Source organism: Necator americanus, chromosome V (assembly GCF_031761385.1).
Source record: "Necator americanus strain Aroian chromosome V, whole genome shotgun sequence".
NCBI classification, from domain to species: domain Eukaryota; kingdom Metazoa; phylum Nematoda; class Chromadorea; order Rhabditida; family Ancylostomatidae; genus Necator; species Necator americanus.
Genome location: NC_087375.1, coordinates 21,162,476 through 21,189,937, shown reverse-complemented (window position 1 = coordinate 21,189,937; position 27,462 = coordinate 21,162,476). Strand labels below are relative to the sequence as shown.

The following is a 27,462-nucleotide window of genomic DNA, read 5'->3' as shown; positions in this document are numbered from 1 at the left end:
ATAATCATAGCAATTACGTCAGCTATTTATGTGGTTGAACTGAAGTTAAGAACATGAAAAGCAGTACTTTTTCCTATAGAATCGTGTATTTTCTATCCTGTGACGCTTTTTTATGCTACGCTCCGTTAGTAATTGGATTTCGCTCTTGATAGCTATGGATGGAAAGAGCAATGGTCTTTAGCTCCGTGCTATCAACAACCAATACAAAACAGAAATCAGATCTCGTTTAAATGTGATTGTGATTCCCAAGTATGTAAAATTGCACTTGTCACTTGTAAATTATGGAAGTGCATACAAAGGACGGGTGAGAAAATGAATTAGGAGATGGACCGTCCAGTTCTCTCCGATCTCATTAATCTAGGATGGTTCCGATACAAACCCAAACACTTGATTTGTGCAGCTCTAGTAGTTGAACTAGCTTCTTCATACTAATGTGTCAGGCGAAAAAAAAGCAGTAAAGTAGATATCATCAAACAGAAAAGTATGTTTTGGGTAGTCCTATACGATCTAGAGATGGTCAAAGGATGTTTTCGATTCACCGTAGCTTATCGACACCTTTAAAGAAACACCCTTTGTGTGGCGCTGTTTCATGTGAAAGCAACCTCTTTTCATTTCTCAGTGGACATTTCAATAGCGGAGTGCAATTTTCGAACTAAGAGATGTAAAATTAAAAAAAGAGTGCTTGGAAGTCATCGTAGGTTTCCGTAAACTACGAAAAAAACATATTTTTATTTTAAAACCATTGGACAAAGTGATCAACAACTTACCTTCCGGCAACAACAAACTAATTCATTCCCAATAAATCCAGGTGAAATCAACAACAAACATTTTAACAAGTAAAAAAAAAACAAAGAAATGTCAACTGTTTCATATCACACGACTTCCTTTCGTCACTTCCGCAACTAATCGCTTCTCGACAAATTTGCGCTGAAATCAGAATTAGAAGTTAGGGTTATAACAAACTACACTTCCAAGATTACTTTTTGAAGAAGCTTGGTAGCTCCCTTCGCTTAGAAAAAAAGTATTTTTAAAATTTTTAAAACCTCTTACGTTGTTGAGGACTGAGTTAGCACAAATCTGGAAAAGGAAGAAAAATTCAGCTCAAAATGGCTACCCTTTATTTGCAGGAGAATCTAAATGAACAGAACTTGAAAGTTCTTGAAATGTTTCCCGAAAAAAGAGTGTTGGAGTTTTGAATATGTACACAACTGAGTACAAAACAACTATTATAGGAATGAAGGAACAATTCGCGACCTTTTTTTCGAACTTAAAAGTTCGAGTAAAATATAATAAAACGTATCCAAAGAACGTTCCATTCTTTCGATTTCTACGTATAGAAAATTTCTCGCTTTACAAGACAGCCGTACTCCGATTTATCAATTCTATCTTGTTTTTTCAGTTCATTGAAACGAAGTGTCACGTGGCTGAAACGGCACTTTCGACGTCAGCTTTTTGCACCTAATCAGTGCGATCCGTTTTTGAATTCAAACAGCATTTTTGAACAGCGAATACAAACGGTCAGAACGGTTTTCTAGCATTCCACTTCCTCTATACAGGATAGAGTTCAGCTTCAATTCTCGATTGAGTGCAAAAAAGTGGTGTAGAAAATGCTAAGTTTTGTCCTTCTACACGCCTTCTAAGGACTTTACAAAACGAGAAACAATGAAAGTTTTTTTTTAATCATTCTACTAATATTTTTAAGAACGAAAAAGTCTCTATCAAATGTTAGTCGATATTTTTTGCCAATTCTTCTTGTTCGCATTTTCTAATTAAAAATACTACTTATTACTCAATCCAACAACTTAGCAATTCGAGAGATCTAATTAGCACGCTAGAGATACGATGTAAAAATCCCAGTTTAACTTATTCTTGTGACCCTTGAATATTGTATATTTGTGTAACTGTCAATAGCAGTTAAAATATTTCGAAAAGCACTTCATATTTTCTAGCTCGCAATTTAAAAAAAAAAAATCCACCACATGAGTATGCAAAAAGCACTGAACCTCCACAAAATCAGCGTGGATTATAACTCACCTTTAACTTTGACTTCAACTTATTCTTATTCCGCGGTCCTGCAATCGGTAGCATGTTTCTCTTCTGCAAACTCGCTAAGCGATCATTTAGTACATGACCTTGAGGTTTCAATCGCCGCAGGCTGTCCGGAAGCTCTTCCTGCAAAAATATGTGTTCGCTTGAATCTTCCTAATGATGGCAAAAATCAAGTGCCTACTTGCAATAAGAATGGTTCTTCCTCATCCTTAAACTCCCCACCTCCGAGTTGTTGACGGGTGGTCATCTAGAAAATATAATGGAACACTAATCAGTCACAAGTGTTGAAATGCAAGTAGGCAAGAGCAACCTTCTTTAGGAACTTTTCCTTCTTCCGCTTTTTAGCAATCTCTGCTACTTCTTTTTCTTCTCGGGCTAGTTTCTTGTTTATACTCTTCGCCCTAGGCTAATCTATGAAATACTTGAAAATAAAAAAGCTTGAGAAATAAACGAAATCTTACTTGAAAACATCATGTTGTTTCTTCTCTGCCTCCTTTCTTCGTTTATACTCACGTTGGAGTCTCTTCTCCTTTGCAGCGTTCAATTTTTGCTTGCGAGTTTTGCGCATGAGATGGGAAATGACGATTTTCTCATCTGTAATTCCGTTATACTTGAAGCAATTTTCAGCTAACACATTTTATAAAGATGCTAAGGATAACGTAAGTGGGACCAGACTTTATTTAGCCATACTATGCGTAAGTATTTATTTCAACAAAAAAAAAGGAAGTTTTTCGTTCTCTTATCAACCTAAACTTTGATTAATCTACTCGATCTGTACTTCCTTACATTAATTTAAGGTGTAGTTAGCCTGCAAATGAGTGATGCCGCTTCTTAAAACATCCTCCTGGTTATACGCAGACCACCTTCTATCCGTATATGTGCGAATAAATGGAAAGCGTAGCTTGCCTTTCGAGAAACTAAACATGCGAATCCTGCGTAAAAGCTCTTAAAATCATATCACAGCATAATTTGCAGATCTACATTGTTCGTTCTGAGGCCAATGGGCCTCAGAGCGCATAATGTAGATCTGCAAATTTGCATAGATCTTGCAAATGGCAAATTGCAGAGTGACACATTCCAGCAAAGACATAAATTTTCGTTAACTATTCCTTAAATAGAATCCAATCAACCTTGGAAATTAACCAACATAAAAACCCAACCACATATGTTTACACTTCCTTAACAGAATCCAAACAACACAAACATCTAAGAAAACAAGAAGTTAACAGAAGCATAAAGAAACACAATAAGAATCATGGGCCTACCTGTTTCCTTGGTCTCTTCACTCCCTTCTCCATCATATTGCTCTTCTTTTGCGTCATATCGCGGATCAATGACGAGACCCTCAGTTTCTTCTAAGCTCTTCTGTGCCTGAGCTCACATCATTTTATGTCATTCTCTGATTCGAATTGATACTGGCGAACCAACAAAACTCACGTATGTTACGATACTCTCGTGTTTCGGTTTCTTAGCCTTCTCAATTCTTTCTTCCTCTCGCATGAGTTTTGTTTCGTCTTTAGCAATTTTCATGACGTAATTCTGCAAAAGATCGTGCTCATTTAAATATAACAAGTGCTAAGTCAAGTCTGATAGTGATCACTTCGTAATCCTCTGCCTTTGGATTGTACGATGTGCCAGCATCTGGTTTCGCTACAGCTTCCAACAAACTAGGTTTGAATCGAACAGTTGGTGGTATGTTTGACAGCTTTTTCTTAGTATACCGCAGCATATGTTCACCAGCTTCTTCATATTCTAAGCTCGTTTTAGGCGCAAAGTCTGGAATTGACGAAACTATGAACAAAGAACAAAAAAACATCTTTAGTTACCTGTTTCCCATAAATCGTAGTTCGGTGCAGAAGGTTTGGACTTCTCCTTCTCCACTCGTTTGATTGGCTGTTTGAGTTTCGGTAGGTTTTTAGAAGTGGGACATTTTGGAGATGGTAAAGGTAACTTTTCTGGTTCACTGTAAAAGAGTCCTTGATATTTCAGCCTAATTTAAAAATGAAGAAGAACTGACATTTCATAATAAAGTGGATTTACTAAGTACTAACGAAAATCGTAGTTCGAAAGTATTTCAGGCGGAAATGCCATCCAGCAGCAATCTTTGTCAAAACATTTGAATTCATCAAACCTAATACCGCATCAAAAAGAACATATCACTTCGGAAAAAATGCTGCTAAAAAAAGTGGAGCTTTGGTAGTTATGAAGGGAGAAGGGAAATTATAGCTGGATACTTTAAAGCTCTCGAAATCTTGTCCAAAGCAGCTTGTTGTCGTTTATTGTACTTCTTGACGTCAGCGGATGGAGTGCGAACAATTGTGAAAAGCTCATGATCAGGCTTATCCGCTATCGATCCATATGTTTTGTCATCTGTATATGCAGCACTTCACTCAGAAAAAGTGAAAATGCGAGAGTGAAAACAGAAGCCTACGTATAGTTTTCTCTACATCAGCAATGTCAGTTCCTTTTCGCCAGTACTTCTTTTTGTGTCGAGCAGTGCGACTAGCTGCTGTTTTTGTCTTGCTTCCCGATACGGATACCATTCTATAATAAGAGAAATGTGAATAATATTCGCACATAAAAAGGGATAGATGCGGACATAAAATAGTCAAAATCACTAAAAATTCCACGAAATCTTGCTGAACCTGTAGGATCTCAGAGAAGATTATTTTCACTTCATTACTCACGTCTTGTATAAAATAAAACCTACGCTAGTACGCATGAAATGACAAGAGAAATGCGAAATAGTAAGAACAAGCAGAGGTGTCAGACGTAACAACAAGTAGTGTGTGCACTTACACTAATAGTAGGCTATCGGAGAAGTGAGGATTCTTTGGAGAGCAGGAGTAGGAGACGACTTTGTTGGAGTTGAAGAAGCAAACACAGAATACCTGCACCTCATCATTGCCTTTTCCTCCATATAAGTGCCTATTTCGTAAGGGCGAATTGGTACTGCTAATTGTTTCTAACATTCGAAACACAGAAATATGTCATGGCCAGCGCAAATTTGGCAAGCACATGTTTTCCAGTAGTTCAAGACTTGTCCGAAGACTGCGTAGCCAGTATTCCATATCGCTCATGTGGGCCTACGAATTAATAATTTTTGGTAACGTACTCTGATCCACGGCTCCCACCTATTGACGTAATTACCCGGAGCAACCAGTACCATGCTCGAAATGGGGCAGAAATAGTGTGTTAGGGAGGAATTGTTGTGTTGGTTAGTTATAGTGGACTTATTGTTGGCGTCCGAGTCAACACAATAAATATCACCCACGCTTGACATAGTCGGGTAAAAACAACATGGAGCTCGGTGCAGTTGCGTATGCGGCTGCGCTCGAAGCGGTGCGGTGGAGCGTAGAGGTTAGGGTCGAAGGGGGACTTTTGACACCACTCATAACTTCACGTCGCGGTAGTCCATCTCGCTCTCCCAGCCGCAAGATCCACGGCGCCACTACGAGCGCAGCTGCACCGAGTTCCATTTCGTTTTGACCCGACTATATGATCTCTTCCTCGACTTGAACCTCGTCAGCTCTGCTTCCTTTCCTTGTGAATTTAAATCTCTTCGCATATATACCATATGGAAAATGATATTCTCCTTTAAAATATAGAGGAAATTGCTTGATTCTGCACAAAAACATGTAAAGTAAGAGGGAGTAAGAGTAGAGTAGAATAAAACTGAATGGAGACTCTCCAAATGCAATAAACGTCAAGAAGTCTGTAGTTCTATACGCCAATATTTGGAGAGCTACTAGTTTTTTTCTTAAATTATCACTATCCGTACAGTGAGCCTTATATATCATTCCGTGTAAAGTTAGCTTTACAAATTCGGTGACCGTGAAGCGCACTAGCGAAGTCTTAATCGACTGTCCAAAAGCATTAAATCATCTGATCGGCTGCAGTTGAATGCTCGCACCCATAAGCTGCCTGCCAAAAATCCCACATTCCCTTGTCCTACTGTCGCGTGTTCTCGCTCGATAAATCTATCATAGCCGGTTGTGGGGCGGGTAACTCCTCCCCAAGTTGTACAGTGATGGAGAGCCACTATTGAAAATCATCACCCCATCATTTCCTCACTTAGCACCATAAATCACGATCTTCTCAGCACATTACACCTTATCGGAAAAATGCAGCGTACTCGCCTTCTACAGAAATACCACTTCATCCCAGAAAGGGAGCAATTATCCTAGGTGTCCTTGAATGAAGTCTTTCTTTCAATCGCTGAGTACAAACCAGTCTGCAGTTTCTGATCGACAGAAAGGATTTCAAATGAATGAAAGAAAAGGTCACGTGAGGTTGTGAATAAGCAAATAAAAAGAAACATGTCTCCAGTATTAGCATGTAAGAGTAATTGTTGGTTTCGGAGTATTATGTAGCAGTGTATGACGCTGCTCTCTGCTAGTGCAACGATCGCCAAAAAAAAGAAGAAATATTTATAACACACCTCTTTGAACCGGAAAAGATCCCTTTCCTACCATACACATACACATAAATACGCAATACTATGATGGGCACATTGTTTGAAAATAGAATTCTATCAAAAATCATTTAAAACTTAACAAAAATTAAAAATTATCCGCACTATAGATCGTATAGCCGACTACTACGCATGGTGCATATATTCAGCATCAATTAGTTTGGCAATCGTATTCAACTGGATGTTCGACGTTCCTTCGTATATAGTGCCTGAAATTAGGAAAACGCACTAATGCAAAAAAAGAGAAAGAAATGGGAAATGTCAAAAAGAACGAATTCTAAAAATGGATAAAGAATTCATTGTACATACAATGTTGTGGGCATTAGTACGATCAGCAATACTTACCGATCTTAGCATCACGGTAGAACTTTTCTATGGGGTATTCCTTTGTGAAACCTACACCACCTAGCCATTCAACGCATTTCGAGGTTGTATTTGTTGCCACCTGAACGAGTTGTGGTACATGCAAGCTATGAAACACTAGAATTTTAAAAAAATCTGTATGCAACAAGTTTGTTATTTTTCGAGAGAAGTCAGGAAAAAAGTAGATGAGCTACAAAGGTTATATGTACCAGTAGCAGAAAAAAAAGTTGACTGAGTCGTCGCAAGTGATCTTTCCCAAAGTCGTACTGCCTTCAACACTTTTTGTGAACTGATTGTTTCTTCAGAAAACAGGCTTTGACATCTTGTCAACAGTCAATAAATTTGTGACTAAAGCAAGAAAATCTTACTTTGCATGAATACTGAATAGGAAGAAAACCAGAAGAATCATCGAATGCTTTAAGTTGAAGAGAATATCATTATCGAAGGTAAATTGGATTGGCAATGAGGGATTAAACTGAAGGATAATACAACATAAAAAAAAGTTTCCCCCTTTTGTGCCGGTGAAAGAATTTCTTAATCTGGATCCATAACGAGAAGCTCGTACCTGCGATGAATACAACTTCGCCATGGCGGCCTGCTTCACGAAGTTAATTCCATTATCCTGAGAAAATAGCTTATTCGATTAATCATAATTTGGCGCACAATTTTGATGAAGGGCTTACTTTTAATCTAGCGGCGTTGTAGACCAATAATCGGGTGCACTCAATTTCGACGGCTACCTGAGCAATTTGATGTTGCATGCCCTGAACCAGGATGCATTGAGAGAGGAAAATTCGTAGAAAATCAGATCCCATATCTTTTCCCCGTTGCCCCGAACAACTGTTGAATACCATTACAATCACAAATTTAGATTGCTATTCCTTGTACACGATATTCAAGAAAAGAGTGAAAGGAAAAATAGTGTCGCCACCTGGAAATCAATAAGCCTCGAACCAAATTGCTTCCGTTCTTGAAGATATGGTATAGCATTATCGTAACATCCCTGAGCTAATCCCAACATTTGCGCACCTATGCCAATTCTACCAGCGTTCAAGCATTCGATTGCGTATTTATAGCCTGCAGATAATAAAACGAGAGTAATGTCGGATTCAGCGCAACCTAAAAATTGTGAACGAGTAGGCTAGAAACCTTTGCCATATTCTCCAAGGATCGCCGACTTAGGCACACGAACATTTTCAAAGTGGACGGGACAAGTAGAGGATGCACGAATTCCTAACTTATCCTCCTTTCGTTCCACAGATACTCCTTCTTGATTTCGGTCCACAAGGAAGCAGGTGATGCCTTTGTAACCTTTTGATGGATCAGCATTTGCGAAGACCTAGATTTTACGATTACACTAAGAAAGACGAGATAAATACTCCCAGGTGAAATATTTGCAATAATTCCATAGGATTGATGTACTAGTAGAGCAAACATCGAGTATAAAGCTCACCAAAAAGAAGCTGGCATGACCTGCATTACTGATCCAAAGTTTCGTCCCGGTTATAAGAAAGTCGTCTCTATCTGGCTTTGCGATTGCTTTCATACCAAAGGCATCGGAACCAGACCCTGCCTCTGACAGGCAGAATGAGCCTACCTAAAGATGGGATCATTCTGTTAAAATGATAATGCAGAACGAAAAAAACGAGCAAAATCCAGGGATTTTTTTTTCACTAACATGAACGTTGCCGCCCTTGAATTAAATGAAGGGCCATCAAAGAGTGAACTCCACTTTCCCCTCTACCTCAGAAGTTATTAAGAAGTACAAGTAATACGATAAGTTTGAAAGTTAGAGCGTGATTTTCCGGAAGCATATATGAAGTTGGAAGTTCTGTAATAAATGAGCCCGAATACAAAACTTACCCATTCGAGGCAAGCCTTCCGTAGGTATTTTTGTTTCTGCTCCTCTGTACCATGTTGTAAAATCAATGGTACTACAAGGGTATTCTGTACATCTACGAAAACGGAAACTGATGGGTCAACCTACAAACAAAATAGAATCTGAAATAATATACCTAATGACAAAACTGCGGAGAAGACAAAACAAATGAACTTTGGGAAAAAAACAATTGTGAAATAGATGAACTTAAACTACCAAAGACCTAATAACATAAAGAAATTGGAAAACCAAAAAAAGATCCCCAGAATAAAAAAAGTACCTTGGCCAACTCCTCAATAACGAGAATTGAATCGAAGAACGACGTTCCAGGTCCGCCGTACTCTTCAGGAACTTCGATTCCCATGAACTGAAGTGAATATAATCTCTGTTCAACTTTCAACACCAAAATTATACTGGAAAGTGTTCGACCAAGGAACACTGAAGCTGGGGACAAGAGAAACTAGGATAACTGGATGCAAAACTACATAAAACCCATTTCGAAGGTTATGCTGTGAAAATATCGACGGTTGACGTACGAAAGCAAATACCTCACATTGCTAGAAACAAACCAATTTGGAAGAACTCCGGCCAAAAGGCAAGAGTTCAACTATCAAAAAAGCATACTTCTCTAGAAGTACGATGCAGCACTTTTATAAAAGATGGAAACGTACCCCATTTTCAAATGCTCCAGTGATCACCGATTGATGCATTTGGGACTTCTCATCCATCTCACGAACCAAAGGCTTAACCACATTGTTTGAGAAGCGCCTCACTGGAAAGCGATATATTTCACTTTTTTTCTTAAACCCAACTAAAAATCAATTTAAATAAAGTGTCCTTTTATAATAGTGACCCAAGCGCACTATGCAAACGTTTTTTCGAGCGAAAACAGCGCTCGAAAACAAACAATGATGCATGACACCTACTCGCTGCGATAGAAAAAAGAAGTGATCAGTGATCATACTTCAGCGAAACGTCATTTTTCAAGTGTTCCTTTGTTAATGTGATAAGGAATTCAATGAAAAGTGTCCAAAGATTGCAATGACTTTACAACATCTTTTTTAAACCAAAGCGTGCCCCACAAAGAGAAAAAAGGTAGGAAACATGCCAAGTGATGATGTTGACGTAAGCACACGGTCCATTAATATGAATAGTTGAGAAAAGCAGTGAGTGATCGAAACATATGGTAATGATTCGCTTCCAACCATGAACTTGTTAAACACTTAAGTTTTGAAACAAAGAAACGGTATGAGTAGTTCCCGCGTTTTTTGTGTTTTTTTTTCTCGAACTGGTCATAATGTAAGAAATGGACAAACTAGTTCGTTTTGTTAAAGATGTGAAGTGCACTTAGCAAAATAAAACGACAACTCTAAGAGTTGCCAGAGTTTGTGGTGAGGAGAAAAGAAATCTTGAAGCAATTTGGTCTGAGTTTCTCTCATATTCTCTTTCTCTACTCCAAATAAGTGAAAAGAAATTTTTGAACTGGTTTAGCTACACAGATACAGGTGCGCCTACACATATGTACGGTAAACCAGTTACAGTCGTCACAAGTGAACAATAACACAGTTCCGTTTTTTTTTTTTCTTTTAATGAAGCCTCTATCCGCATAACAACCAAAAGAAAAGTGTGCTAATTAGAAAAGTTGAGTTTATAACCTATACAATGGCTTGAGTAAACATTATTGTTCACAAAAAAGCAATTTCAGAATAAACTCATAATACCTGCACTCAACTTCTCAAACTTGTAACTCTGCTCTCCTAAAGAGCTTCTGCTACATTCGACCATTATTCCAAATTCCAATTCCAATCTTTTGGTTTTGAATGGAACTCAAATATGAGTACTATCTCTCAATAACACTGAAGGTGTTTTCAAACTTGTGACACTTTTTGGACCTTCTTTATTGTTACCAACACTACCACCAGCAGTACTTCCAATCCACCATCGCGACGAAAATGAACAAGTCAAAGAACCGTGCAGTCTCGGTGTATGTACCGTACCATGCAGACAAAACCCTTAAAATGTGGCGCACTGTTACAAACACGTTCCCCAACCCTCTCCGAATCACTGTCCTCAGTGGTTTGGTGATGTTCACCAAGGATGTCTTCTAATCTACCTTCTTACGTCTACATAACCCTAAAAAACATGACGAAAAGCTGCTTAAGAACGGTTTTTCCCCTTGGGAAAGATTTATTACCAAGATTTCCCCACATCTGGCCCCTGTAACAACTCGTTCCCACTTACTATACCGGTAATGGCTGGAGTTTCCTTGAAAAGTGTTGGTCAAAGACCAGAAAAGAAATCCGTTCACAGTTCTGAAGAAAACATCTCTTAAAACAATTGCCGTCTAAGTTTCAACACTGTATCCATAACACAACGTTGAAAATGTCGATCTTGGAGATGATTTAGTCAACGGTGATGAGAATAAAAAACAAAGGTATTCAAAACCGAACCAGTATCCCTCAAATGCATCTCGTGCTCGCTAAGTTGAGTCACCGGAGGTGGAGGATGACCCTCGACGTCAAGGCGAGGCTTCGTTGCAGGGCCAGACAGAAGAGCACGTACACCGCGTAGACGTGCTAGAGCGCGTGATGAAAGCATACTGAAATGTACTACAGTAGTATGGCTAGCTAACTGACAATTCATTTGATTTTAGGCGGAACGTAACAGTTAAGTAGCGTTAAGCAGTTCAATACCGTAAATAGTCGAGAGTTTACAGGGAACCCACAGTCGGCGCCAAGTATGTCCGAACGCACTCTGTACCGTCCAAATCGAAGTGCTCGCCTCCGGTGAGGTCGGTATGTGTCTCAATCGTAAAGGCGGAGTGTGTTGCTGTGGGCGCGTCGCGCTCAGACGGTTGAACACATTTGGCGACGACTACCCGTCGCTTGTATTGCATCTAGCGGCAGTATTTACTATGCATAGTTTTTTTTTTCTATGAGTGCGCTTTGTCGCTCAGGGACATGTGCCTAAGTTCGTGCTGCTCCGCTACTCCAACACACGTCGGAGGCAGTACAAGCATTTCTCTTCCACAGTGAGTTAAAAGCAAAAATTCTGTTCATGGAGTCACACGTTTCAAAAGCCGATTTTATTTTCGTGGATGATTGATCATTCAAGATAAACATCAAAACAGCTTAAAATAGAGTGGGGGTATCCAGCTAATTCTCTACGAAAAAAACAACAGACAAAATGAATTTGAATGAAACATATATGGACTTTGTGGTTAACTAGGTCCTCTGGGAAGTTTTTGTTTACATCTCTAGCACTTTTCTCCTTTGAAAATCTTGCCATAATTGATGAAGATGTAAAAAAAAATTTTAAAAAGTATAATATTGCGTGCATTGCGTACGGATCAACCGCTCAGCAATACGGTGGTCATTGTTTAAATACACTTTTCAAGGATATTTTCCATGATTTTTGCAGCAATGATTCACTAACACTCCACACTATTTGGAACAAACGCATCAAGTAGAACAGACTTTATGTTCAAAACAGTTGCACCATGATGAAAACCTTATTGGAATGTGTCAGGGAGTGAAGTAACACGATAAAATACTACGTGTAATAGTAGTTATAGACAGTGACTAACAGTTAGGAGGTGAATAATGCGATAGCTGTTGCCGCTCAAACATGCCCAATCCGTCAAGCCATGATAAGCACAAACATATAGTAAGAAGATAATGGTTGTTTACCTAATCGTTCCCTATCGTAACTCCGAGGTAATTAATTGCAGTAAATAACAACAGTGTAGGAGAAATTGAAAGCAGAAAAGAGATACGCCATAACTTCACAAAAAGAGGTGTGAACACCTTTTTTCTTCCATATACAATATTAACTTAAAAATGGTGAATTATGTCGAAAGAAAGAAGAAGAAAAGTGAGTGTGAAAGTGCTTGAAAAAGCGTAAGCGATCAATTTCCGGGTTTCCGCAACCGTTGGCCCATAATAGTTACACCTCGTGCCGCTCAGAAAACAAACATATGAGGCATCATGGACGTTGCTGATCGTAGGGGACGATAGCGATGTTTTAGTGTCCATCAAGCGCAGCAATTAGATCGTCCTCAAAGGGAAGAACAAGAAAATGAAATAAGGAGCCTAGGATAAGTGCTTGCTACCTAACACTCTTCTACTTAGCACAATACGTCCTAATCAATAGAGCGACGCCAGAAGGTGCAAATATATCTTATTGATTGAGTAGTTTTGCACATAGTGCAGTGTGGATGGGCGAATCCATGTCTCTGGATGCCTCATGGAATAAACAAGTGACATGTCAAGCGAGATGCGAATGGCGTCATGCGCACACCAACTAAATATACAACCCCGAGGAGAATCCACGGCTATTTAAAGGGTGGTGATCGATAGAAATTCGGTTAGAGGTCAGCAGCGACCAGCTGTTGCCACTCACTTGTCACGTTATTCTATGCAATTTCGAAGTCAGAATGAATTTCCAGCTACATAAATCCAAGTGAGATTTTGAGAGTGAGCGAGACCATAAAAAATTGCGGCTTTCTTGTGGCGGTAACAACAAGAATATTATATTTTGCAGAATTTGCGGACAACACACCGCATAACGTCGTAGAAAATATGAGCGAAGGATTCAAGGACAATTTTCACTTAATGTCCTCTATAGGGTGTATATTTCGTTATTTGTTGTAACTTGAGGCGAAATCCCAGAAGAGAATCTCAGATTTTCGCATATAAATTAAGAAAGAGCAGGTGCAGACTAAACAGTGGTGATTTATAGAAGAGTACTAGAAAGTCTCTTATCAAAACACTTTCTCAGTTTGATGTAGTTAACAAAACCAGCTAGTAAAGATTACTCCGTTAAAGTTGGAACCTCAAACCCAATCAGGCATATGTTCAACGCAAAATATGAAAAGATAAGTATGAGACTATCAGTGTTAAATACTAACAAAGGAGTTTTCGTTCGGTCGCAATATGACAAGAAGAATGTCCCGACTTATCGGCGGTTTATGCGAGGAACTTCGCAAAATCCTTGTTCGCCGCCCAACCGACGCATAAGTGTAGGCGATTACGCGTCCGCAGGAGCTAAGCCTGTGCTAAGGGCCTGTCTAATCCTAGGTTTGAGTTCAGCTACTAGGCTTAGATTTAATTTTTTTAGTTCAATTAGCAGTATTCCCAAGTGGAAGTTCTTGAAAACGACGAAGCAAGGCCTCCTCCTCTCTGTCCTTTTTTTCCGCAGCGCTAGTCGATAGTCAGGAAAGTCAGTGAGTGTACGGTATACAGAAGTAACCACTAGACACACACAATAGTGGCAGCTTATAGAATTAAATATATTGGTTGTTTTCTTATACACATCCATAATGTATAATTTAATTACAACATTAGTAATAGATAGGGAATTTTCAGCGAATATAATGATTTCTCAAGCTCAAAAATGATGCAAAGCATTTGATCAAACGGTTTTGTTCAAACTGAGGTGACCTTCTCATTTTCTCGTTACGAATTTTCCCCAGTTCAACACGTTTGAATTTATGAACTATAAGTAGAAGAGATGCTCATTCTGATAATTTTGAAAGATCATATCCTGTCATCGTATCTATAACCATATAATATATTGTATATAGTAATATATCATGTCATCTGATATTATGTGTATTATATGTAATATATAATACCATATGAATTAAAACAAGACAAGTAGATGAAAATAAATACTATTTAATTTGGTTTATATGCTTAATTTGTCGTCCTCTTTGATCAGGTCGTTCTTTCAGGAGAACTATCTGGGTGTAACATCCCTTCACTAATGATCATTCCGAAGAGGTCACTCGAAAGAAAAAACTATGCGTACGCTGTGTCAAATATTTTACTATCACCACTAGAAAGGTTGATTTATTATGGTTGTAAACTAACGTTATGTTTATGGGAATAATAAAAGAAATTGACTTCACTGAAGAAATATCCTCAATTGCTGTTTCTTTTCTTCACTAAAACTTATTTAAGAAACACAAAATATGAAAGAAATTTTGCGACAATATAACTATTGAACTTATAGAAACTATATAGAAACGAAGCAGAATAAAGGGATGAAGCCCTATACGACGTAATAAGAAAAGAATGATTTTTCAACAACCCAACAGTGAAGAATAAATGACAGCCAAACTAATTGTGTAAGCCACGTACGAGATATGTATGTCTTCGTGTGAGTATACATTGTGACATGGTACACAATACCATCGTAACCATAATTTTAAAAAATCAAAAGAAGAACACAAAAAATCCTCTTTTGGAGAGAAATCGCTGCTGAAATACTCGTGGCAATAACGAAGAAAGGTAACGACAGATAGAGGCGGTTGTTTTGGTGGTCGCGATCGTGATGGTGTTTGTTTGAGCCCCTCTCTCACTGTGATCTTTGTACTCGTGAACGATAAGATGGTTGAGCGCCGGCTACGCAACGCAACCCCGCAATCCACCGGAAATCGATTTGCAGCGTGACAAAGATGTTGTTTGTTTATCATACTACGATGTCGTGATGGTGGTAAAAACAGATGCGGTGTAGCAGATGGAACAAAACAAGTGGGATTGAACGAGACCTGCGTTTTTGAAGGTGTTCTCGTTATGCGAATTCTGCCACGTTTCTCCTTTTGCCTGGTCGAATCCATCTCTCCGCTCTATGAGGATCTGGAGTGAGTTGTTTCAGGAAGAAATTCTGGGAACTCCGACTGTTAGATATGGGAATGAATTCTTGTGTTTTTCTTCACTTTGTACCTCCTCTACTTATGATTTTCTGACAACATATTCTGTACGACGCAAACATCACTTTTGCTATATAGGAAAACTTTTAGGTTCTGAGGCTAAGAGATGGAGCTTCGAGTCAATGAGAAGACTTGGTTCTCGATAACTGCTTCTCTTTACATTTAAAGTAGATCAAATGAAAAGTCATTATCAAAGGCACTTTGTACGCCTTCAGGGAAGACCCAAAATCTAAAAATGGTCGATTTTTTTTAGAAAATGAAAGTGGATCAAGAATCGAGAGCCCTGTTACCGTTAATTGAGCTATAATTAGTAATTAAATAATTAAACATAATTAATTAGTTAAATAATTAATTAGGGAATTAATTTGTACTGATTGTTCAACGGTCAATCCAGTAACGCTCTTCTGTATCACGTTGAACCTCTTCTCATTTCTAAAGGAGCACCTTGCATGAGAAGAAATTACTTATGGTTAACAGTATTGTTATAGCATCTGAAATGCTGCCTAGACAGATACGACGAAACTTACGAGTTCGATACTATTTTGAGAATGGAGTTTGGAGATTTTCTAATCCAAAGAAAAATCCACTTATACAGTATCGGTTACATATGATTTCCAACATTTGTTATCCTCATTTGTTCATTGGGGAAGTTTCCCATTTGTTTTTCACAGTTTCACATTCGGAACTGTATGGGTTGAAATATATTATAGCGTTGGATTAGTTCAACAGGGTTACCGCAACGACTCAGGTGTTATGCAGACTCGTTCTCACCATCATCCACTTCCCTCTTCTCCCTGTCTCAACCGATGGTTCGTAATATTCAAAAACCACACTGACTACGCTTTCTGAGCCCTGTTGCCGAGAAGTTGTTTTGGTAGTGCTGTAGATACAGAAAATTGACGATCCCTCACTTCCGAATACAAGTACTAATTTTTATTATTTCTTAGTTTTTGTGCGAGGTAACAGATGGACTTTCAGTTCAAAATTCTCACAACTCCGGCGCAACCATCCAATGAATGTTGTTTCCCATGTTTTCTTTAATGACATCTGAAATGACTGTCCACCTACAAGATGCTGCGACGGCTAACAAACGCCATATTGTGAATATAGTCTATTTCCACGCTTAAAAAAATGTTGCTGAAATCAGATTACTGCCTTTTTCGAAATTTGCAGTCCAGAAACATCCCTTTCAAGGAAACTTGTTGCATTTCGACAAATTCCAACGAACATTTACAATAGGACAACTTTCCAAACTCATTTCATTTATCCAGAAATATTAGAGAGCAGGTACAAAGACCTGCGCCGAGGACCTTCGAGCAACCACTGCGTGACGACCTATCCTTTATATTTGTGATCTGTTACCAAACCTTGTACAGTTATTAGGTTTCGATAGAGTTTCAGTACAGTCTCCCTTTTCTGGTCACTCTAGATTTTAGACGCAGATCTCATTAAAAGTTGTGCTGAACACACAAACAACGGCATCAATATCCTTATGAGTGGCCTATACCATCTGAATCCTACTATTTTGAAACTAGTGACGGATGGAAAAGATGCATTGATATGCACAGTCGGCGCTGAACGTGAAACCAGCGGAAAATGTGGGATGCTTCTTTGATTGTGGAAGGGTATAGGGAAGACAAAGTGTGAGAGAAAGAAGTAGCACTGCGGTTGATCTGTCGCGTTCATCTGGTGGAACACATCCATCGTCGGTTAAACACAAACACACAAACACCTTCGCACACATCGATATCCGGTAACTCTTCTCGTAGCTTTTTATTGGGTTTGATGCTTGTGCTATGGTTCTTGTTCGATTTGTTTGTACCACTTCGTTACGACCCTAAATACGGGCCGAAATGTATTTGTACGAAAGTCAGTTCGTGAAGTTAAGAAAACCTCTACTAGAGATTATTTTTTGATTTTTTTAAATTTCCAACAGTCAGGAAATTATTTTTGTGCCTCTAATTTCTACCGTTAGTTAAGCTAACACATTCATGTCGGTCTAAGTTTTGACTTAAAGGCAGCATACCACGAATCTGAGTTGGTGCGGATTTCAGGTGGAGTATCCGTATAGGGGGTCGTAGATTATGGAGACGGTTCCGCTCATCTCTCCCTGCATCATTGCAAACAGCCGCTTCCAGAATGCTGTATTGCATGACCCCATCTATTGCAACGCTCCACCCCATGCGCCGCCTCCGCCCTACGATTCGTCGAAAATCAATTCGTACTGCCCCGATAGGCAGTAAGGGACGCTACGGGTGCAAGGGTGACGCGCTGCGATAGAAGGCATCGTACAAAACAGCATTCAGGGACCGGCTGCTTGCAGACGATTGTAAAGGTGACGCGGCTACTCGCATTTTCGCCGGGATGTGTCGTCCCATATACACATCCGAGACCATACTTTTCGATTTTCAAGTGGAGCTCGCATAGAATCTACCCATCCGCTATTCCATAATCTGTGAAACGTTACAAAGCTTGTCTATCCACTTATAGTATGCATAAAGGCATAGAAGTAGATCATTCTCATCAGGGACTTTGAGTTATGGAAGAAGTGCATAAATAGGTGACCTTGTCCTGCTGTAGTGGCATGGCTGATTTCAAGGTCATTGTGAGGTACTCAGCTCACCGCATATTTATCTTAGCTAAGACAGTCTTCGCCGTCCTTTCTATATGGCAATTGCATCGTTGGAAGTTCCACTGAGAAGTTTCCGCAGGCATAAAAGTTGTCTAAAGCGACTTCTCGAATGGAAAACCATTTGCGTATAGTCGGGTCATGACGAACCGAAACTACAGTCGGGTCAAAACGTCATTCATCACACGTGTAATTGCGGTGCATTTGCGTATGTGCTCGAAACGGCGCGGTGGAGGCAGCAGTTGGAACCGAGGTGGGACCGTTGCAAAGCTCAGTGACGTGAGGTGGCAGCAAGGGTTTCACCACCCCCCTAGCCGCTATTCTCCACCGAACCGCCTCGAGAGAAACCGCGAACGCGTTGCGCACGTGATTCATGTCGTTTTGACCCTACTATATTTGCGGTTGCGTGAGTGTGTCGTTCGAAGTGGTGCGGTGGAGCCAGCGGTTGAGATCGAGGTTGCGTCTTCGCTAGGAGCACTTATTACTTACCAGTCTAACACCACAGAAAGTATGAGCGTCCGGTTTTAGCTGGACACTCAGACTTTCTGTGGTGTTAGACTGGTAAGTAAAAGCTGAAAAAAAAGCTAAAACCGGACGCTCAGACTTTCTGTGGTGTTTGCTCCGCTCGCTATCACTGATTAATGAAAATAAATCAATAATAGTGATGTTCTCTGCGAAATTAGGATTGTGTTTTAACAACGTTTTCTTCTTTTTCTTAAAGCAAACGTAGGCTAGAGATTTCATAGTTTTCTTTGTAAACATTGTAAACGCGTCAGTTCCACATTTGGAGAACATTCAAACTTCATCTTTAAGCACTCCTTCGATACCTATGTAATATGGACACAACTTGGAATCATTACTCAAAGTATAGGTTTCCCTCTTGTTTCTCCCAACAGTTATCACAGAATGATGCTTCACATAAAATGAAGTGAACGACATTATGGTACTGATAAAGATAGTGTTCCACATCAGATCATTTAAACAGTTGGCTACTATATAAGCAGCAGTTGGCGAAAAGCAACGCGGAAAGTGGATACGACTATGAAGCGTTCGGAACGTGCCATTTACCTTTTGCGACATGCACACGAATTTACTGCGCTATACTTCTACACTACGACACAGGAATTCGACGCCGGTGGACCCGTCGCACCCCATTTTAGGCATATCTGGCCGCAGCACACCAATACGACGCCGGTGGACCCGTCCACCCCATTTTATAGCTTTCTGGCCAAAGCAAACCAATCCGACGCCGGCGGACCCGTCGCACCCCCTTTTCGAATTTCGTGACACACACACACACAACACACACACACACATACATACATACATACATACATACATACATACATACATACATACATACATACATACATACATACATACATACATACATACATACATACACACATACATACATACATACATACATACATACATACATACATACATACATACATACATACATACATACATACATACATACATACATACATACATACATACATACATACATACATACATACATACATACATACATACATACATACATACATACATACATACATACATACATACATACATACATACATACATACATACATACATACATACATACATACATACATACATACATACATACATACATACATACATACATACATACATACATACATACATACATACATACATACATACATACGTACATACATACATACATACATACATACATACATACATACATACATACATACATACATACATACATACATACATACATACATACATACATACATACGTACATACATACATACATACATACATACATACATACATACATACATACATACATACATACATACATACATACATACATACATACATACATACATACATACATACATACATACGTACATACATACATACATACATACATACATACATACATACATACATACATACATACATACATACATACATACATACATACATACATACATACATACATACATACATACATACATACATACATACATACATACATACATACATACATACATACATACATACATACATACATACATACATACATACATACATACATACATACATACATACATACATACATACATACATACATACATACATACATACATACATACATACATACATACATACATACATACGTACATACATACATACATACATACATACATACATACATACATACATACATACATACATACATACATACGTACATACATACATACATACATACATACATACATACATACATACATACATACGTACATACATACGTACATACATACATACATACATACATACATACATACATACATACATACATACATACATACATACGTACATACATACATACATACATACATACATACATACATACATACATACATACATACATACATACATACATACATACATACATACATACATACATACATACATACATACATACATACATACATACATACATACATACATACATACATACATACATACATACATACATACATACATACATACATACATACATACATACATACATACATACATACATACATACATACATACATACATACATACATACATACATACGTACATACATACATACATACATACATACATACATACATACATACATACATACATACATACATACATACATACATACATACATACATACATACATACATACATACATACATACGTACATACATACATACATACATACATACATACATACATACATACATACATACATACATACATACATACATACATACATACATACATACATACATACATACATACATACATACATACATACATACGTACATACATACATACATACATACATACATACATACATACATACATACATACATACATACATACATACATACATACATACATACATACATACATACATACATACATACATACATACATACATACATACATACATACATACATACATACATACATACATACATACATACATACATACATACGTACATACATACGTACATACATACATACATACATACATACATACATACATACATACATACATACATACATACATACATACATACATACATACGTACATACATACATACATACATACATACATACATACATACATACATACATACATACATACATACGTACATACATACATACATACATACATACATACATACATACATACATACATACATACATACATACATACATACATACATACATACATACATACATACATACATACATACATACATACGTACATACATACATACATACATACATACATACATACATACATACACATACATACATACATACATACATACATACATACATACATACATACATACATACATACATACATACATACATACATACATACATACATACATACATACATACATACATACATACATACATACATACATACATACATACATACATACATACATACATACATACATACATACATACATACATACATACATACATACATACATACATACATACATACATACATACATACATACATACATACATACATACATACATACATACATACATACATACATACATACATACATACATACATACATACATACATACATACATACATACATACATACGTACATACATACATACATACATACATACATACATACACACATACATACATACATACATACATACATACATACGACATACATACATACATACATACATACATACATACGTACATACATACATACATACATACATACATACATACATACATACATACATACATACATACATACATACATACATACATACATACATACATACATACATACATACATACACACATACATACATACATACATACATACATACATACATACATACATACATACATACATACATACATACATACATACTCACATACATACATACATACATACATACATACATACATACATACATACATACATACATACATACATACATACATACATACATACATACATACATACATACATACATACATACATACATACATACATACATACATACATACATACATACATACATACATACATACATACATACATACATACATACATACATACATACATACATACATACATACATACATACATACATACATACATACATACATACATACATACATACATACATACACATACATACATACACATACATACATACACATACATACATACATACATACATACATACATACATACATACATACACATACATACATACATACATACGTACATACATACATACATACATACATACATACATACATACATACATACATACATACATACATACGTACATACATACATACATACATACATACATACATACATACATACATACATACATACATACATACATACATACATACATACATACATACATACATACATACATACATACATACATACATACATACATACATACATACATACATACATACATACATACATACATACATACATACATACATACATACATACATACATACATACATACATACATACATACGTACATACATACATACATACATACATACATACATACTCACATACATACATACATACATACATACATACATACATACATACATACATACATACATACATACATACATACATACATACATACATACATACATACATACATACATACATACATACATACATACATACATACATACATACATATTTATTTACTTATGAATGCAGCCGAAGAACTCAAGCATTTTTATAAGATTTCAATCATTGAATTTTTGAAAGTAGAACACAAAGGTCAGGACTCATTGACTCATTACATAGCGGTAGTTATCATTTATATAAACAACTACAAATGGTCTTCTAACTTCGTCTGTGAAAAAAGCACCGATTCACTGCCCTGGAACACGATGATGCTGAAAAATCCCAGCGAAGATTGAAAGAATGATTCGAGTGAAATAATGTTCACCAAGCAGTAATCCTTGCAAGAGCATCTCAGGAAATTCAGGAACGATATCGAGCAGAATAATAACGTGATACCTAAGATCGCTTCGGTTCCCGAAGCGTCGCAATTCCGGCCACATTTAACGCTGCCATCATTTTGAATAATAGGAAAGCAACTATTTTGCTCTCTCATACCAAATTTTTGTTTTAACTTCAAAAAAGTTGAACGAGCACTTTCGTATTGCCCACCGCTCGAAAATTTTGAAAAGCTCTATCAACACAGGCGTTTCCGGAAATCAGTATTGATAGATAGAAAATATATTACGAGGGTTGTTAGTATTACCTTTCCACCATATTTGTGGTCTCCTACCGCTGAGGAACAGGAGGTGGAACGCAGTTGTTAGGATTTCCGGCTGTGACTGGACTATTAGTGGTTCAAACCTGTCTTATTCCCGACCAAAAGTTCCATCCTTCTTGATCGAAAAATTGATACCAAGCCTGTCTCCCGCAAGTCATGGTATGAGCCAGTTACATGTTCGTAAACCTCAAATCATTCTGAATTGCAGTAAAACGCGTTGGGGGACGCCAAGCGAGTTAATGCGCCACACACTTCTATCGCTGTGTGCTTTTCCTCGAAATATGAAATTCCTAAGGAACAGAACTGCTCTTACCCATGGGAACAGTATCACCAATCAGAGACGCGCCGAGGATCTGAACATCTCTTACTGAGTGCACCAACTATGGAGTTCGCTTGAAAATGAGCTTGAAGAGGCTCACCAAAAGAGCCTATCACACTAGTTCAGTCTTTAGTAAGCAAACATTTGGGAGCCTTTTATATTTGTATTTATATAGAGACACCCGAATTTAAAAAGTAGAGTTTCTGATGGAGCCTAGTGTTAAAACTTTCTTCAACACTTTCTTTGTCAAATATCGATTATTTTCGGTACATTTCGGTTCGTCATTAATTTTTGGTAAAAGGAAAGGCGTGATGTGTGAACTACAGAGCATAATTCATTACTGAAGGGGTCAAAACGGGGTCAGGTCAAAATGACATGAAATACAGTGTAATTGCAGGAACGGTCGCGCCGGAGCCACACGGTTTTTGACAACTCGAGCGTCTGCGGAAAAGCGTTACGCTCCGCGAGCGGTCTGCTCGGCAATTTGCCAAATTTTGCGAAGCGCATGATGTACTTGTTTATATATTTGTTTTCATATTAATTAATGTCCTTTTTTCGTTAAGAGAGGGAGAGTAGGCGAAGCAGCAAAAAAAGAAACATGAACATGGAAATAAATGCAATTTTGGACTAAATTTCAAAAGCAAAAATGAACAAAAGCAATACAAAAACTACAAAGATCAATACAGATACAATATAGATCTCTATAACAAAAGCAAATATAGCTAACATAACAAAAATACCAAAAAAGAAAGTTAAAAGACGAAAAAAATCAGAAGGAAAAGCAAAAAGGATGAGAACAACCAAAAATTGAGGTCCGTATCGCTGCGCCACCGTGACTGGTCGTGCAACTACACCGAGCTTCTTTCGTTTTGACCCGACTATACATAATGTTTGATTCGAATTCATTGTTGTGTTCTCCTGATTCGGAACAAGAACTCGACATTCGAGGACATCTTCCGATTGGAAATGGAGACATGCAGAAATTTTGTAAACACCAACGATTTTGTGATTGTTACTACATTCGTAGTTCGTAGAATAACATAACTAGGTTACTGAGTGTGTGGACACGGAGGATGGTATTTTTTATCATGGGTGGCGCCAGAGCTGCTACAGCTTGCGAGCTTATTAACGTTATGACCCAATGTTCCTGATGGCTTAGAAGATGCCTATTCCAGAAAGTGCACCACAGTCTCGAGCTTCATTAAAGGCATCACTAAACACATCTGGGGTGGTACTGGTACGGGTTTCAGGTGGGTTATGTCTATACGGGGTCGCAGATTGTGGGGAAGAGGTGTGATTCCGTCCATTTCTCCTTGTATCAGTGTAAACGGACGACCCCGGAACGGTGTTTCGTCGTCTATCGCAGTGCGCCACTCTTGCGCCCTCCCAGCTGCGATTAGTCAAAAATCCATTCGGACGATTCGCAGGCGGGGGGGGCGGTGTGATATGGAAAGGGACGACCACGGAATGCTGTTTCTTATGACGGCTTCTGCTGCAATGCGCAACGTTTGCGCCTCGCCTACAATTCGTCGAAAACCCATTCGGACGAATCGGAGGCGGGGGGACGCAAAGGTGGCGTGCTGCAATAGCGGACATCGTCGGAAACAGCATTACGGGGTCGTCCGTTTACACTGATACAGGGAGTGATGAAAGGAATCAACCTCTTCCCAACAATCTACGACCCCGTATAGGCATAACCTACCTGGAACCGGTACCACCCCAGATTCCTGAGGTGATGCCTTTATGATAAAAAACAATCGAATTGAGTGGACATTATATAGCTCGAAAAGTCCCTTTTTAGCATTGTGCAAATCGGACCTTTTCTAATTTTCCTTGAAATTGAAACCGCAGCGGTACTTTCCATCCCCCGCATACGCTCATGAGGTCGATTACAAATGTCCCACGACCAATGACCATACTTTTGTATTAGCCTTAAATCCCCTTTTCTTTGGTAGCTTTTTTACCATCCGTTCGCGTGATAGTAGAGAAACAGGATTACCTAACGTAACGATAACTTAACAGGATAAGAAACACACGCTGCCCATATTGTTTCTATTGTGCTAATGATATTGCATCACGAAACTGTCGATGTTGAGGTCCCCGCAGGCAAACAAGAAGTTCGGGATGTATTAAGTTGGTGCAAAACAAATGCAGGTTTTTTTGTTTTTATAGTTTCAACACTTTTTTTTTTGATAAACTAAGGCTTTTTTTACGAGGTATTATACATTGTTGGAAAGCTTATTATATGAGTTTTCTGAATATGTATATGGAATTTAATTCATGTCGCTTATTATAAAAATAATTTGGTTTTTATTTTCAGATGTCTAATCGCAATTTTCGTCAAATTTACTTCTACGAGTTCAAACTGGGCCGGACTGCCGCTCAAACCGCTCGAAATATCAACGAAGTATGGGGCCAGGGAAGTATCAACGAATGCACAGTACAACGTTGGTTCCAAAAGTTTCGTGCCGGCAACACCAGCCTCGAAGACGAACCACATGGCAGCCGTCCACCAATACTTGACAACGACTTATTGAAGGCGACAGTCGAAGCTGATCCACGCAAAACCACACGAGATATTGCCAAGGAGCTCAACGTCGATAACACTACAGCTGTTCGCCATTTGAAGCAAATTGGTATGACCAAGAAGCTTGACGAGTGGGTTCCACATAAATTGACCGAATGTCAGAAAAATCGCTGTTTTGAGATATCGTCGGCCCATCTTTTGCGCAATGAAAACGATCCATTTCTCGAACGGATTGTGACCTGCAATGAGAAATGGATACTTTATGATAACAGACGACGATCTGCCCAGTGGCTGGACCAAAAGGAAACTCCACGACATCACTCAAAGCCGAAAACTCACCAAAAGAAGATTATGGTTACGGTTTGGTGGTCTGCAGCGGGTATGATCCACTATACCTTTCTGAACCCGGGTGAAACAATTACAGCAGAAAAGTACTGCCAGCAAATCGACGAAATACACCAGAAACTGCGAAATTTATCCCCGGCATTGATAAATAGAAAAGGAGCAATCCTACTTCATGACAACGCTAGTCCTCACGTCTCATTGATCACACGGCAAAAGCTGCATGAGTTGAACTATGAAACTCTGGATCATCCACCATACTCGCCAGACCTTTCGCCTACTGACTTTCATTTTTTCAAGCACCTTGATAGAAACCAAGACGATGCAGAAATTGCCTTCGATGAGTTCATCGCTTCCAGAACCCCAGACTTTCATGATATTGGCATTAAGAAGCTCGTTTCTCGTTGGCAAAAGTGCGTTAATTGTAATGAAGATTACTTTGATTAAATAAATTTTGTTAGATCTGAGTTATACTAATTTAGATTTTAGGCAGAAAAACCTGCATTTCTTTTGCAGCAACCTAATAGATTACGAGTATGGTCAGTATGGTCGTGGCTCTGGTCAATTCCCCTTAATCGTTCTGAGAAGCGGAGTTTGTTGCTAGAAGAGGTGCGCTAGAAGACGCCACCTATGTGTACATGACCCTCCTCGGCAGTCTGCTCATTGTTTTTCTGCTGAGGAGACCTCACTGACTTTCTACCGGACACTCGTGGATGCGACTCGTGCACAATGGTGACACGTTTTCACCTAGAAACAAATGCCCTTTCCTATGCCGTT

The 27,462-nt window shown here is 38.3% G+C and overlaps 3 protein-coding genes across 3 annotated transcripts; 1 reads left to right on the top strand and 2 right to left on the bottom strand.

Annotated features, from left to right (window-relative positions):
• Positions 1-867: 867 nt before the first annotated feature.
• On the bottom strand, positions 868-4,592 carry RB195_014675 (uncharacterized protein; the record flags this gene model as incomplete). Its single annotated transcript, XM_013451523.2, has 11 exons — positions 868-927; positions 2,035-2,172; positions 2,231-2,296; positions 2,360-2,450; positions 2,511-2,643; positions 3,315-3,420; positions 3,487-3,588; positions 3,650-3,825; positions 3,876-4,012; positions 4,284-4,419; positions 4,481-4,592. The coding sequence occupies 11 exons, from the start codon at positions 4,590-4,592 to the stop codon at positions 868-870; spliced, it is 1,257 nt and encodes a 418-aa protein (XP_013306977.2).
• Positions 4,593-6,649: 2,057 nt separating this feature from the next.
• RB195_014674 (uncharacterized protein) lies at positions 6,650-11,363 on the bottom strand (the record flags this gene model as incomplete). The annotated part of the gene is made up of 11 exons (XM_013451524.2): positions 6,650-6,732; positions 6,869-6,968; positions 7,452-7,508; positions 7,570-7,650; positions 7,818-7,963; positions 8,036-8,225; positions 8,340-8,483; positions 8,750-8,869; positions 9,046-9,132; positions 9,437-9,537; positions 11,216-11,363. 11 exons carry the CDS (start codon positions 11,361-11,363, stop codon positions 6,650-6,652), a joined length of 1,257 nt encoding a protein of 418 aa, XP_013306978.2.
• Positions 11,364-26,136: 14,773 nt separating this feature from the next.
• On the top strand, positions 26,137-27,132 carry RB195_014673 (uncharacterized protein; the record flags this gene model as incomplete). The annotated part of the gene is made up of 1 exon (XM_064205043.1): positions 26,137-27,132. The coding sequence occupies one exon, from the start codon at positions 26,137-26,139 to the stop codon at positions 27,130-27,132; it is 996 nt and encodes a 331-aa protein (XP_064060924.1).
• Between the last annotated feature and the right edge of the window lie 330 nt (positions 27,133-27,462).